Raw genomic sequence first — 14668 nt, 5'->3', positions numbered from 1 at the left:
CAATGTTACATGTAAAATTACAAGCCTGTGTGTGTGCAGGTATGCACACCTGCCAAACTTTTTGAAGGCTGCTTCTCTAGAAAGGTAGCATAGGAATAGTAGAGTAGGAACCAGCCTGGATCTTATCTTAGTATGAACTAAGCTCAACTAACTTGAACTAAGTTTGGCTACTTACTAGCTGTGTGAATTGGGGAACATTCCCAACTCCTCCACAAATAAAAACCATTTGGGGCTGTGGGGTGGGCGAAGAGATGAGAAAGGAAATCAGACCATGCCAGGACTCAAATCTTTGATACCAACCTGCAAGGCAGGGAAACCAATTTCCATTTCCCAGTCAACAACCAGAAGGCAGGACAGGATTCGAACCCAGGACTGTGACTCTCGTCCTCCTAAGGACTGTTTCCACTCCTGCCTAAGAACCAAATCCCAGGGGTGACCTCCTGTGGCAGCACCACTGCCCCGACTTTACAGATGAGACTATTATACCTCCACCCTGCTCCCCGACAATAAAGACTGTTCATGAGGACCTGGCTCCCTGGGTTTGGTCGCAGCTCCATTGTTCCTAACTGCATGACCCTGGGCAAATCACTTAGCCTCTCTGGGCCTCAGATGTCTCATCTATAAAATGGGATAGCTCTATTATCTGCCCAACGGGTGGTTATTCCAAGTAGACATGGTAAACACATACATTTATAACCCCACAGCCACCACCCTGTGTGTGTCAGGCCTTCTCCCTACTGCAGGGTCCCAGCCCTGCCACTAATAGGCTTATAGAATAACTCAGGCCGTGCCTTTCCCAGCTCAGAGTCTGAACGTCTCATTAAGTTCACAGGCCTGCCACCCACATGTGCCTGGTGTTTGGCTATATCCAGAGGGCAGAGATACAGGCAGTAACAAAGAGACAAGGGGGGGAAGGTCAGTGTACATGTCAGAATAAGACAGGGATACTTAACCCACCCACAATACACAAGGCCTCCCTTTCCTACCTCAATCTCGCTGCATTTGTCAGAGAATTCCTCTCAAGGGTAATTAAGCTGAATTTGAGGGGCAGCAGAACTAGGGGTTAAGCCACACGCTCAGGAGAGGGTGGGTTTGGATCACAGCATCACCACTTCCTGGCTGGGTGCCCCTGGGAAGTGACATTACCTCTGTGTGCCTCAGTTTCTTCTTCTGGAAAATGGAGGTAATAAATTAACAGGCCTGCCTCAGAGATGTCAGGAGGATGTCTGAAGTGTTGAGTCTGGCACCTGAAGAGCTCAGGTGTTAGCCACGATCGCTAGCAGTATTTGGGTACTGACTGTTTTCAGTGCTTATCTACTCCTGTCCATGAGCGCAGGTCAGGGGCTCTCTTGGGCGTGCTTGTGCCCCAGCATTGCAACACAGGGCTGGGCGCAGAGGAGGCACTTGGAGGATGCATGCTGATGGAAAAAATAATTAAGATAGAAAATAGCTGATACCTCCTCCAGCATCACAAATGACAGATCATTTCAGCCCAACCTATTCACTATGCAGATGGGGAAAGGGAGGCCTGGATGGGGCAGAGCTGGGGCCTCTTCACCTGCTCGGGGGTCCTGGTCCCAGTGTTCAGCCCTACACCCAGCTGCCTTCCCTCCTTCCTGAGTCCGCCCCACTCACGAGGCCCTGGGAACAGGCAGATTTCACTAGAAAAAAACACAGCTTTATTATTGCCATCACAACGAGCAGGTCTTCACAAGACAGGGGACCAAGATGTCGGCAGGAAGGTAGTCCTACTTGCCAGCAATAAGCGGGTTCCGCAGGACCACAATGACCGAGTCCCCGCGCAGGAACATCTTGGAGATGTAGCGGTCCTTGTTGACTGGCTTGGACTTCTTCTTCCCCTTGCCGCTCTTGGGGACCTCAGTCCACATCTCCTTCACATTCTCCAGCACCATGTTGCAGTGCCTGGGGGGGAAGGAGGCAGGAAGGCCCCGGGAGTGAGGGAGAGACTTCTGCCTGCCTCTTCTCTGCCCAGTACTACTGTCCCCCTCCACAGCACAGGCTGGGGAAGGGTGCGGGCCCTGGGCCAGGAGGGCCAGGCTTCCAATGCCACCTCTGCAAGTCCTTAGTTAAGGCTTGGGCAAAGGATTTCACCCCTCTGTGCCTCAGTTTCCTCCTTTCTAAAAGGGAGACTATCATGGTACCTCCCCCATAGGGTTGTTGTGAAGATTAAATGAATTAATACAACATTTTGGTAAAGTACTCAGAACACAGCACAGGGTAAAGGCAAACAGAACGGTTCCGCTTGTGCCTTTTAATGCTAAGTGTTTAGGGAGGTGGCAGCAAAGGAACTGCTTCTCTCTGGAGACCCAGGGGCTCCTGGGGTGCTGGGAGCTTCAGGTGGCACTTGACGCCTCCACTCCTGCTTAGTTCCTGTCCTAAGGTGCCAGGTGGGCACGTGTGATGACAGTATGCATGAGCTCATTCAACAAACACTAGCAGGCCGGGTGTGGTGGCTCACGCCTGTAATCCTAGCACTCTGGGAGGCTGAGGCAGAAGGATCGCTCAAGGTCAGGAGTTCGAGACCAGTCTGAGCAAGAGCAAGACCCCGTCTCTACTGAAAATAGAAAAGAAATGATCTGGACAGCTAAAAATATATATAGAAAAAAAAATTAGCCGGGCATGGTGGCACATGCCTGTAGTCCCAGCTACTCCGGAGGCTGAGGCAGGAGGATTGCTTGAACCCAGGAGTTTGAGGTTGCTGACAAATGCTTGCAGAGCATCTACTGTTAATACATGAATACTACAGATACAGTAACAATAAAACAGACAACATCCCTGCCAACCTCATGGGTTTGCAACCTAGCAAGGGGACAAAAAGAAACAAGTAAACAGAGATCTACGATATACTGTCAGCAGTGCTGATAACTGCTATGAAGAAAAATTAAAGCAGGGTCAAGGGATAGTAGATGGAGGAAAGAGGTGAAAGGCGATGAGAAAGGGATAGAAAGAGATGAGGACGGTGTGGAAGGGTTGGGAGGAAAGGGAGATGAAGAAGGGATGGGAAGAGATGCGGGACATGCAGCTGTTAGAGGCTGCTGGTTTGACCAAGCCAAAGTGCATACACCTGATAGAAATATTACTGCACAGTAAGAAAAAATGAAAGGAATAAGGAAGCTCTCTATGTTTTGCTATGGAGTAACCTCCAGGAGATTCTGTGAGGCAAAAGGTAGAAAAGTATGTATGGAAAGTCATGTTTATTTTATTTATTTATTTATTTATTTTTATATAGAGACGGGGTCTTGCTCTTGCTCAGGCTGGTCTTGAACTCCTGAGCTCAAGTGATCCTCCCACCTCGACCTCCCAGAGTGCTAGGATGACAGGCGTGAGCCACCACCCCAGCCAGGAAAGTCATGTTTAGAAGGGAACAAAGGCGATAGGAGAATCATATACACTGCCCATTTGCTCCTACAGTACAGAATCTTTGAAAGATACCTGCAAAGTGGTGGCAGGAGGCTGGCCTAGGTAAACTGGGGACAGGCCTGATGGAAATTTTTCACTAGACTATTATTAGTGTTTTGGGACTCATGTGAATATGTTACGAGTTCAGGGAAAAAAGTTATAAAAAGAAGTGGCACACCAATATGGAAACATTTCCAAATTATATTGTTAAGTGAAAAACACCAAGGTCTAAAACTGTGTGGCATGCCATCAGCAGTGATTAAAAAGGATCCCCTGGGACGGGTACAGTGGCTCACGCCTATAATCCTAGCACTTTTAGAGGCCAAGGCGGGAGGATCGCTTGAGGCCAGGAGTTCAAGACCAGTTCAAGAAAGAGAGACCACATCTCTACAAAAAATAGAAAAAATTAGCCAGGCATGGTGGTGCGCATCTGTAGGCCCAGCTATTCAGGAGGCTGAGGCAGGAGGATCGCTTGAGCCCAGGAGTTTGAGGTTGTAGTGAGCTATGATGACACCACGGCACTATAGCCTGGACAACAGAGCAAGACCCTGTCTCCAAAAACAGACAAACAAACAAACAACAACAACAAAAAAAACCAAATAGGTATTATGATGCACATTTTTCAGATAAGGAAACTGAAACCGAGGGATGAAAAATCACTCGCTGTTTGTTCATTCTGGCTGAAACACACAGATCCTAGCTTGCTCCTTCATCTTATTCAGGTCTGTTCACTGTTGCCTCTTCAGATAAAGCCTCTCTGATTGACTACTGCCAGTGTACAAACAAGACAGTCACTCGCTGAAGGTCACCTGGCTGCTAAGAGGCACAGGTGGGACATGAACTCAGGTGGACTGGCTCGCCCAAGTACATGTCTATAACCACTACACTGCACAGCTGGACGGGCAATGAGAGACAGTCACATTTGGGATTTTAAAATGCTTACATCCCAGGCTTCTGGAGCTGGGGCTGCTTCTCCAGGCCTGGATAAAACACCTCCTGAGACCCAGCACTCACCTATCAAAGGCCTTCACACGGCCCAGGAGTTTCTTGTTATTGCGACAATTGATAAGCACTTGAGTGTTGTTCTTGACGGACTGTGTGAGTACAGAGAGTGGACCAGTGTTAAATTCTTCTTCCTCCCGCTTTTGCAGCTCTTCTGGGGTCATTTCACTCTTGGGCTTGTTGAGGAGACTCCTGAATGGGCAAGTATGGAACCCTTAGGTTAGAGGGGCTGGAGCTGGGAGCATGGGTGACCAGGGCCTCACCCCCAGTGTCTCCCCAACCTTGCTGAACACACGCATCCTCCTGCTCAGTCTCCTCTCTTGGCATCACCGCCTGGGAGCCTAACAGACATTTTCAACTTCGCACGTCCCAGGCTGAGCTCCAGGTCGCTCAATCTACCCTATCAAGTTTCCCCATTTCCATTGATAGTTCTCTGGGCAAACACTCTGTCAACTTGACTTCTCTCTCTCTTACATCCTGTATCAAATCTGTCAGCAAATGGCCATTTCTTACTATGGCCTAAGCCTCCATCATCTCTCTCCTGGAGTCTTACTGATCTCCTTGCCTCCACCCATGTTCCCTGACAATCTGTTCTCCACAGAAATGTATGAAGAGCTGTGCTAAAACCTAAATCATATCAGGTCACTCTTCAAAACACTTCCATGGCTCCCATCTCAGTGTAAAAGGTAAAACCCAAAGTTTTTGCAATGCCCTACATCTGCCCTCTCTCTCACTCTGCTCCAGCCACAGTGGCCTCCTGGATCGTCCTTGAAAATGTGAGGCAAACTTTCACCTTAGAGCTTCTGCGTTTGCTTTTCCTTCTGCCTGGAAGTGCCAGATATCTGCATGGTTCACTTTCTTCAGGTCTTTGCTAAAATGATGCCTTCCCTATGTGTCCTTCTGTGCTAGTTATTAAGTTATTACCATTTCCCATTGTTTTCGCCCTGCTTAACTGCTTCTTTAGTCACAGCCCTGATCACCTAACACACCATATACTTTATTTATTATTCTATTTATTGCCTGTTTTCTCTCCCTCCCATAAGCTGTAGCATAAGATTTTTTTTCTAGGGGCGGATAGGCCTCATTCATTGATGTATCGTGCCTGATACATGAACAATCAATGTATTAATAATAATTTGCTGAAGGCATAAGTACGCAAAATCTTGCCAGTGACTCGTCATCCGTAAAAGTCGCGAATTAGGTCGAAAAGACACCCGTTTCCCGCTCTAATTATCTTGATAAATCTCCTACCTCATTATTCCTAAAAGTCCGTACTGCCCCCCTGCCAGGTTCTTTATCGTAAAATCGCTTCCCTTTAACAATCATTTCAACGGGACTAATTATCTAGGAAAGTCCTCAGCCCGTTATCTGATAAAGCCGTCCAGTCTCCTGAACTCATGATCCGTCAAAGGCCCCATGCTGGTTCCCAAACTCCTCAGGAGATGGGTACACCACTTTATCCCTAAAATCCCCGCCTCCGTCCCCAGCTCTGCTCACCCTCCTCCACCGTTAATCGGCTAAATTTACACCCTGAACCCCACTCCCGCCGCCTAAGTCCAGCCCAAACTCACATGGTGATGGCTGTACTCTCAGGTCAACTCCTTTCTCCGCGTTGCTTTTCTGCTTCTGAGGAAAGAGAGCGCGAGACAGGCGGGACTTCCGGTTCTTGAGGCCCACTTCCGTAGGCGCCTGCGCAAACCTACCAGCAGGTGGGGGCGTGACCTGTTGCCATAGTGATCCCCGCCCCCTGAGAACAATGATGGGATAAAAGCCTCGAATAGTGGTTCTAGGCCATTCAGGACCATACGAGGCACATGTCCACGACAATAGAGAGAAAAGGAGACGGGGTTTGATTCAAACCATTTCGTTACAGAACGGTATAAGTCAAAGGAGGAAAATGACACGCCATTTCCAAATGCCCGCCGACCCTGCCTTCGGAGGCGCGGCTTCCGCGAAGCCAATCCGCTCCTCGCTTCTGCGATAGGCACCGCCCCTTTTCCACCCCGGGGACCGTTCATTGACGTGTCTATTGATCTTTCCGACCCCGCGCAACCAATCCCTTGCCTACATCCGGGAGGGGCATAGACCTGCGCCCAAGAGGTCGAATGTTTTCCACGATCACACGTTGCTCATTGGCTTTCCCTCCACCACGAAGGCGGAGCCTACCCCGCTCGCGCTCCCCTTTTGGGGCGGGGGAGGGGGGTGCAATCCTCAGGGGAACAACCCTAAAACCCCAGGGAGGTTGGGGGCGTGTCCTCAAGATCATAGTTCCCATTGGTTTCACTGCTCGCTAGGGGGTGGGACGGTGCCGTCGCTCTTGCTGTTCATTGGTCCACTGATTCCATGGGGTGGAACTTGGCCGGGCCTAAACTCAATCCGCGGTGCCGAGCGGTTTCAGGGCAGAGCTGCCATGCGTTCCGGGGGCCGCGGGCGGCCCCGGCTGCGACCCGGGGAACGTGGCCTCGCGGGGGCACTCTCACCACCGAAACGCCGCCTGCTACCGCGGGGGCAGCTTTTGCCCCTGCTGCTGCTGGCGCTGGCCGTGGGCTCGGCGTTCTACACCATCTGGAGCGGCTGGCAGCGCAGGACTGAGGAGCTGCCGCCGGGCAGGGAGCTGCGGGTGAGGTCGGGCAGGGACCCAGGCATCGCGGGGACCCTCATTCCTTCCTCTTCCCCGACGTCTGGGGTTGACGTGGCTTTATCGCACGGCCCTAGCCGCAGGTGCCACTATCTCTGTCATTTGAGCGCATGACCCTTACCAACGGAATAAGGCTTCGGGCTTGTTCTGTAATAGCAGCTCTTCCTCAAGAGGAGGGGTCTGGAATAGTAAGACTGGGAGTTCAGGGTTCTAGCCTTAAGTCAGCTATTTGAAAGAGTCCCTTCTCTCTCCTCACTTTAACTGGGCCCCAATATCCCCATCACGGTTGAGGTAGGCTGGACCAGATGGGCTTGGAGGGACCTTTCCTGAGTCTAGGAATTATCCTAGAAGCCTCCGATGCTGGAGGCCACAGATTACGAAGAGGAACCGGGGCTCCTTGGGGAGATGGCGCCCAAGGTAGGGTCGGAATGGAGTTGCTCTCATTCTTCTCTTCCCCATCCCATCTTCCTCCCAAGGCCCCGTTAATCGGAAGCCTCCCCGAAGCCCGGTTGCGGAAGGTGGTGGGACAACTGGACCCGCAGCGTCTCTGGGGCGCTTATCTGCGCCCCCTGCTGGTTGTGCGAACCCCAGGCAGCCCCGGCAATCTCCAAGTCAGAAAGGTAAGAGCCCTACCTCCAATCCCTGACACCCCCAGCTCACTAGGGAATGGGAGAGGCCCCTGCCAGTAACAAACCACCAGGCTGTACTGCCCACCTTACTACCCCCGCCAAAAGCTTACTATGTGCTAGCTGCAAGCAGCAAACAGTCCTATGAGGTGGGTACCAATATGATCTTCATTATGCAGTTGGGGAAACCAAGGCCCAGAGAGGTTATACACATTCCAAATCCTACAGCTAATATAAATGGTAGACCTGGGGGTTGAACCTAAGCAGGTTGGCTCCAGAGCTGGTGCTATAATGTTTCTATATTATATTACCTCCCTGAAACCAATGAGTCATTTAAATACTGCCTGATTTCCAATCCTACCTCATCCTCTTAGATTGTGACCTTGGACTAGTTTCTTTCCTTTTTTTTTTTTTGTTTTGAGACAGGGTCTCTTTTGTCACCTGGGCTAGACTCACTTTTGCACAGGCTGGTCTCGCACTCCTGACTTCAAGTGATCCCCCTGCCTTGGCCTCCCAAAGTGTTTAGGATTACAGGCATAAGCCACGATGCCCAGCCCTGAACTAGTTTCTTAATCTCTCTGGGGCTCAGTTTCCTCATCTGCAAAATGGGGTCATCATCCATTGACAGTCCTTACCCTGTAGGGTCCCTAAAACAGAGCTTGGCACATAATAGGAGCTATTTAAGAGTAAACTGTGATTAGTGTTCTTGGCATCGAGGCAATATCTGGCACCCAGTAGGTACTCAGCAGAAGTGTGTCAAGGGAATGATTTAAACTGGAGTGGGACTTGCGAGTCTACCGGACCACTCTGCATGGCTCAGATCACGTGGCCCTTTTCCCCACCTCCTCCCCAGTCCCTGTCCACCCTCCCACCTCTCTCTTGCCACTAGTTCCTGGAGGCCACACTGCGGGCCCTGCCAGCAGGCTGGCATGTGGAGCTGGATCCCTTCACAGCCTCAACACCCCTGGGGCCATTGGACTTTGGCAACGTGGTGGCCACACTGGACCCAGGGGCTGCCCGTCACCTTACCCTCGCCTGCCATTATGACTCGAAGCTCTTCCCACCCCAGTCGGCCCCCTTTGTGGGGGCCACGGATTCAGCTGTGCCCTGCGCCCTGCTACTGGAGCTGGCCCAGGCCCTGGACCCAGAGCTGAGCAGGGCCAAGGAGCAGGTGAGGAGCAGGGGTGGGGGAAGGGGCGGTGGGCCACCTCTACCTTTTTTTAAGCCACAGCCCTCCTTTGCCTGGGCATTTGTCATCCTTTTTGTCTTCCCACCTCCACTCCATGCACAGAGTCACAGCAGTTTTTCTACCTCCCAAATATCAAATATTGTCAGATCCTGTCCTTCTGCCCAAAACCCTCCCATGGCTCCCCCTTCATTCCAAGCATAAGCCAGAGTCCTTATACGGGCCCATGAGGTATGTCTTGTTACCTCTCTCTTCTCCCACTCCTCACCCCTGGCTCACTCCACTCTAGCCACATCAACCTCCCAGTGTCCTGAAACCCACAAGGTTCACTCCTGCCTCAGGGCATTGGCACTTGCTGCTTGCTCTGCATAGAATGTGCTTTTCTCAGATATCTTCTTAGCTGGTTCCTGTCCTTCATTCAGGTGTCTACTCCAATGTCACCTCTTCAAAGAGGCCTTCCCAGCCACCCTAAAATAGCTCCTTGTCACCATCCCTTGCTGTATGGTACATTCTGTTGATTTGTTTGCCTGTCTCCCAAACCAGAATAAGTTCCATGAAGGCAGAGACTTTTGTTTCCTGCTATATTCCCTGGACTCAGAATATTGCTTGGTATAAAGTAGGATGTCTATAAAAATTTGTGGAATGAATGAAGGAAAACACACGTCTAATCATGCTCCTGCCCTGCTCAAACCCCCTCAATGGCTCCCCAGGGGCAAACCCAAACTCCTTGGCCCATGCCAAGCCCTCTGGTCTCCTCTCAAACCTCTCTGGCCCCTTCTCTGGCCCCAGCCTTGGTCTGTGCTGTTCCCTTGGCTGGGAATACTTTTTCTTCTGCCCCACGTTTGCCAGGCCAGCTCCCAGGCACCCTCCATGCAAACATCCCTTCCCAACAGATCCAACGCCCTCCCCAGGCCAGGTCATTCCCCAGCCCCTTCCTCTGCTCTCTCAGGACTCCGCAGCCCTTGGAAGCATTTGTCCCAACTGCCTTTCACTGTTTGCATAATTATTCATTTGTGGCTCTGTCTCTTTTGCCAAACTGAACTTGAGGAATAATAATCAGAGCTAACCCTTAGTTAGTTATCATATGCCAGGCACTGTTTGAAGACCTGGATTCAAATCCTACCCTAAGAATAGAATCATTATTAACTCCATTTATAGATAACAAAACTGGTGCTTTGAGAAGTTAGATTTCCCACATCTGCTCGGCTATGAAGCAGCTGAATGTGGGTTTGATCCCAGGCAGTTTGGCTGCAAGTCTGTGCCATTGGCCACCATGTTCTGAGTGAGGACACCTACTTTGTCGTATTTGGTTGTGCAAGAAGGCAGGAAATGTGGGTGGGTTAAGGCTGAGGGCTGGGCCTGGGCTGGCCCTGGCCACCTGCTGCTCCCACAGGCAGCTCCGGTGACCCTGCAACTGCTCTTCTTGGATGGCGAAGAGGCGCTGAAGGAGTGGGGACCCAAGGACTCCCTTTACGGCTCCCGGCACCTGGCCCAGCTCATGGAATCCATGCCCCACAGTCCGGGCCCCACCAGGATCCAGGCTATTGTAAGATCAGGGTCCCACTGGGTCCTGGCAAGGGAGGGAGAAGGCAAAGCGGGGTCAGCAGTATCCCGCTGGCCCCCTTCAGTCCTAGCCTCTCCCCCTAGGAGCTCTTTATGCTTCTCGATCTCCTGGGAGCCGCCAACCCGACCTTCTACAGTCACTTCCCTCGCACGCTCCGCTGGTTCCATCGGCTGAGGAGCATCGGTAAGGGTGGAGGCAGAGGCGGGCTCCAGCCTGGGATGCGGGAAGGGAGAACGGGATGGGCCAGGCCCTCCTTCCACAGGCTCATCCAGCCTTCCCTCCACCTTCCTAGTCTCCCTACGGAACTAGAGCAGAAGCAAACTGATCCCACCACCGTCAAGTATAGTGATTACTACACAGGGGCTCTGTGGTGACACAGCCCTGGTCCCAAGTCCTGGCTCTGCCTCTTACCAGCTTTGTGACTTTTGACGAGTGGCTTCATCTCTCTGAGCCTCAACTTCCTATGTGTAAAATGAGCATGATGGTAATAACAGGGGCATCTACCTCCTAGACTCAGGGGGATTGAGTGAGACCAGCAACATAGTAAGGCCACAGTGGGGAGTAACTGGCATTAATTCCTGCTGGGGTGACCACAGACCCTCCTCTGATTTGTGAACAGGGGACCTTAGGCTGTTGAGGACTAACCCTTGCTCTCTAATCCCCACCACCTCCAGAGAGGCGTCTCCACCGTTTGAACCTGCTGCAGTCTCATCCCCAGGAAGTGATGTACTTCCAACCCGGGGAGCCCCCTGGCTCTGTGGAAGATGACCACATCCCCTTCCTCCGTAGAGGTACCTACTGCAGGGAGGGTTGGAGGGTGGAGGTCCAAGGAAGCCACAAATTTGACTTGGCCCTGGCCCCTTCCCAGGGCTGGGGACTGGTGGTCAGTTGCTTAATCTCTTTGTGCCTTGATTTTTTTTATCTGTAAAATGGGACAATAGCTCTTATCTTAGAGTACTGTTGAGGGGATTATATACCCTAATACATATAAAGACCTTGGCTGGGTGCAGTGGCTCACACCTGTGGTTCCAGCACTTTGGGAGGCCAAGGCAAGAGGATTGCTTGAGCCCAGGACCTTGAATCCAGCCTGGGCAACATGGTGAGACCCCATCTCTAAAGAAAGAAAATAAAGAAAAAAAACTTTGTCATTTGTAACCAACAGGAAAAAAAAATGACCAAAAAAGGGGGAAAAAAAGAAAAAAATTAATTAAAAAAAAGTCAAAGAATATTTAAAAAACAACAAAAGAAAAATGCCCAATCATATTTTAGGCTTTCTGAACCCAATTTTGAGCCTCTGCCTGATTTTTACAAAGCTGCCACGATTTTGACATACAGCCAGGGTTGAAAACATCTGGGAGAGGGATTAAGAATGTAGTTTTTAGACCGAGAGAGGTCTGGGTTCTAGTATCTGCAGTTTGCCACTGGCTGACCTAATTACTTGGCAAATCACTTAGCCTCTCTGAGCCCCGTTTCTTCTGGAAAATGAAGATATCTATACATATAACCTTCATAATTGCAGGTTTGTGATTATGAGATCAGGTCTATAAAATGCCTACTTACACAGTCCTTGGCATACAGTAAGCGTTAAAAGCTGCTTTTAAAATTTGTACTCTATAATTTAGTCATTCAACAAATAGGCATTCCTTACAATGCCTTCTTTATTGATCACTCTGCCTGCCTCTCTGTGCCTCAGTTTCTACATCTGTAAATGGGGGGGGGTAAATAAGTATCCCTTTACCTACTTTAAAGGATTTATTGTCAGGATAAAATGGGGTGTGTGTGTGTGTGTGTGGCCAGCCCTAGATTAGGGCCTGGAATACAGCAAGTACTGCAACAAGGGCAATTATTAAAGAGAAAAAGGGGCTAATGTACCTTGCAAGGAGGGTCAGGGACTCAGGGACATCTTTCTCATCTTCTGGTCTCTCCACGATCCATTAAGTTTTGAGTGTCTCTAATTTATGTAATGAAAACAATAGATATATTGCATTTTTTGCTAAACTAACATATACCCTCACACACTTAAAATTAGTGTTCAGAGTTCTTAAAGTGCCAAAACAGAGCATGTAACCCCAGCATATGCAGGTGGAGCGAGGTTACCCAGATCCTGGGCCTGGGCTCCTGGGTCAGTGGTGGGGCCGCAGCGGGCCTGACGGAGTCTCCTCTCTCACCTTCAGGGGTCCCTGTGCTCCATCTCATCTCCACACCCTTCCCCTCTGTCTGGCACACGCCTGCGGACACTGAGGCCAATCTCCACCCGCCCACGGTATACAACCTGAGCCGCATCCTCGCCGTGTTCCTGGCTGAATACCTGGGGCTCTAGCCTGCTGGCCCGATGTCCAGGGGATGTTATTCTGAAGGAGAAGCACCCAGCAGGGGACATGCCAAGGGCACCTGCAGCCACAGGAGCTCAGGCTGGCTCGCCCCTTGTGTGCTGGCTTGGCTTTTCCTACCTTTGGCTCCTGCTTGTGCTATGATTGAAGACTCTTTCCTTTGACTATCTCAGGAGGCCACTGTGGGAACAGATCCAAAGGAATAAGAACTTGGCCCCTGCCCTGCTGTAAACACTTGGTCTGAAGGTCTACAGGAGCTAAATGCTGTTCTTCTGGTCAGCAAACCATGGATGAATGTCTGGAGCAGCAACCATCCAACTAAATGAATCCTCTGTGGCTTAAGTTTTTTTGTGTCAGTTCGTTTTACAGAACAGCAGCCTTGATACTGCACCGGTCCTAACCTAACTCTCGTGTGGGCCCACAGAGGATGTGCTCGTAAACAGAAACAGAGGGGATGGAAGGTCACACTTAGCAATCCCAGATTTTGCCAGACCCAATGGGCAATAAACCAGTGTTTCTGCAAAACATATTTTGCGTAAGCTGGGCGTGGTGGTGCACTCCTGTTGTCCCAGTGATTAGGGAGGCTGAGGTAAGAGGATCACTTAAGCCCAGGAGTTCGAATACAACCTGAGCAATATAGCAAGGTCTCCTCTCAAAAACAAAACAAAAGAAAACAAAACACCCACCATACTCTGGAAACTAGTAAATAGGTATTGCATGAAAAAGGGGGTCAGAAATCAAAGAAGCAGGTGTGACATTAAATGAGTTTCCTCACTGCACAATGTGAATTTTCAAGAGAAGGTGGAGAATGCAGGGGTTCCAAAAGTATTTCACTATGGAACCCCTTTACTGGGAAGCACTTCATAGAACTAGGGTACATCAGAAGATACTTTGGGAAACACTGGGTTTCAAAAGTTTGAGGACATTTATGATAGAAATGGTTAAGACAGATCTAGATTTACTACAAAGTAGTTAGACCATGCCATCTTTCTCTGTGCATACAGCAGTGTGAGGTGGTGGATATAACCAGTGAGGAAATATTTCCCAACCCTACCTAATTTTCAGACTCATCTAGGGTGCTCATTAAAAGATGTAGACTCCCAGGTTCCACAGTTCCACCCCAAACCTCCTGAACCAGAACGCTAGGGAGCAGCTGGGACTCTAACAAATACCCGATGGAGTCTCATGGTCAACAGAGTTTGGGACACTCTGTCCTTAAAGATACACTTTGACACATACACAGCTGCCTAGCAAACTTAAAAGAATCCATTTTTTTTTTAATTAAAAAGTATTTGCAAATCATACATCTGTTTTTTTTTTTTTTTTTTGAGGCAGAGTCTCGCTCTGTTGCCCAACCTAGAATGCGGTGGCGTCAGCCCAGCTCACAGCAACCTCAAACTCCTGGGCTCAAGTGATCCTTCTGCCTCAGCCTCCTGAGTAGCTGGGACTACAAGTGTGTGCCACCATGCCCGGCTAATTTTTTCTACTTTTAGTAGAGACAGGGTGTCACTCTTGCTCAGGCTGGTCTCAAACTCCTGAGCTCAAGGGGGTCCTCCCACCTCGGCCTCCCAGGGTGCTAGGATTACAGGCGTGAGCCACCACGCCCAGCCTAAAAGAATCCCAAGATGGAGGGAGTCTAGAAGCAGAGTCCTGTCCCAGGCTCTGTGTCTGCTGCTTTTGTGACTTTGAAGGAGACTTGGTAGGCGGCAGGGATGCCAGGCCAGGATGGAGGTTATTAAATAGGGAAGGTGAGCACTGGCCTTCCAGGCTGAAGCTCTGGGCATCAGATGAGAGAGGATAAACAGAAGGTCCTCAATTCAGGTTCTTCCGTAGTCGCTGACATTTTTTCGGTGTGTGCTATGTGCCAGGCACACTTTACATATATCAACTCATTTAGTCTCC

At 50.2% G+C, this 14668-nt stretch overlaps 2 protein-coding genes across 3 annotated transcripts; one reads left to right on the top strand and one right to left on the bottom strand.

The window, feature by feature from the left end:
- Positions 1-1656: 1656 nt before the first annotated feature.
- Positions 1657-6096, bottom strand: SNRPD2 (small nuclear ribonucleoprotein D2 polypeptide). Its single transcript, XM_045531403.1, has 3 exons — positions 5994-6096; positions 4435-4614; positions 1657-1923 (listed from the first exon to the last, which is right to left on the bottom strand). Coding segments are annotated over exons 1-3 (357 nt in total). The 5' UTR covers positions 5996-6096; the 3' UTR covers positions 1657-1748.
- A 699-nt stretch (positions 6097-6795) lies between these two features.
- On the top strand, positions 6796-13374 carry QPCTL (glutaminyl-peptide cyclotransferase like). Of its 2 annotated transcripts, none has more exons than XM_045531400.1 (7): positions 6796-7042; positions 7537-7680; positions 8576-8857; positions 10266-10418; positions 10520-10619; positions 11111-11227; positions 12611-13374. In XM_045531400.1, the coding sequence occupies exons 1-7, from the start codon at positions 6833-6835 to the stop codon at positions 12754-12756; spliced, it is 1152 nt and encodes a 383-aa protein (XP_045387356.1). In that variant the 5' UTR covers positions 6796-6832; the 3' UTR covers positions 12757-13374. The 2 variants fall into 2 exon arrangements, with proteins under 2 accessions (XP_045387356.1, XP_045387357.1); XM_045531401.1 differs by having other exon boundaries at positions 6816-7042; positions 8756-8857.
- Positions 13375-14668: the final 1294 nt, after the last annotated feature.

The sequence above is a fragment of the Lemur catta genome, chromosome 19 (assembly GCF_020740605.2).
Source record: "Lemur catta isolate mLemCat1 chromosome 19, mLemCat1.pri, whole genome shotgun sequence".
Lineage (NCBI taxonomy): Eukaryota > Metazoa > Chordata > Mammalia > Primates > Lemuridae > Lemur > Lemur catta.
Note: the sequence above shows the minus strand (reverse complement) of the source record. Positions and strands in the feature narration are given on the sequence as shown.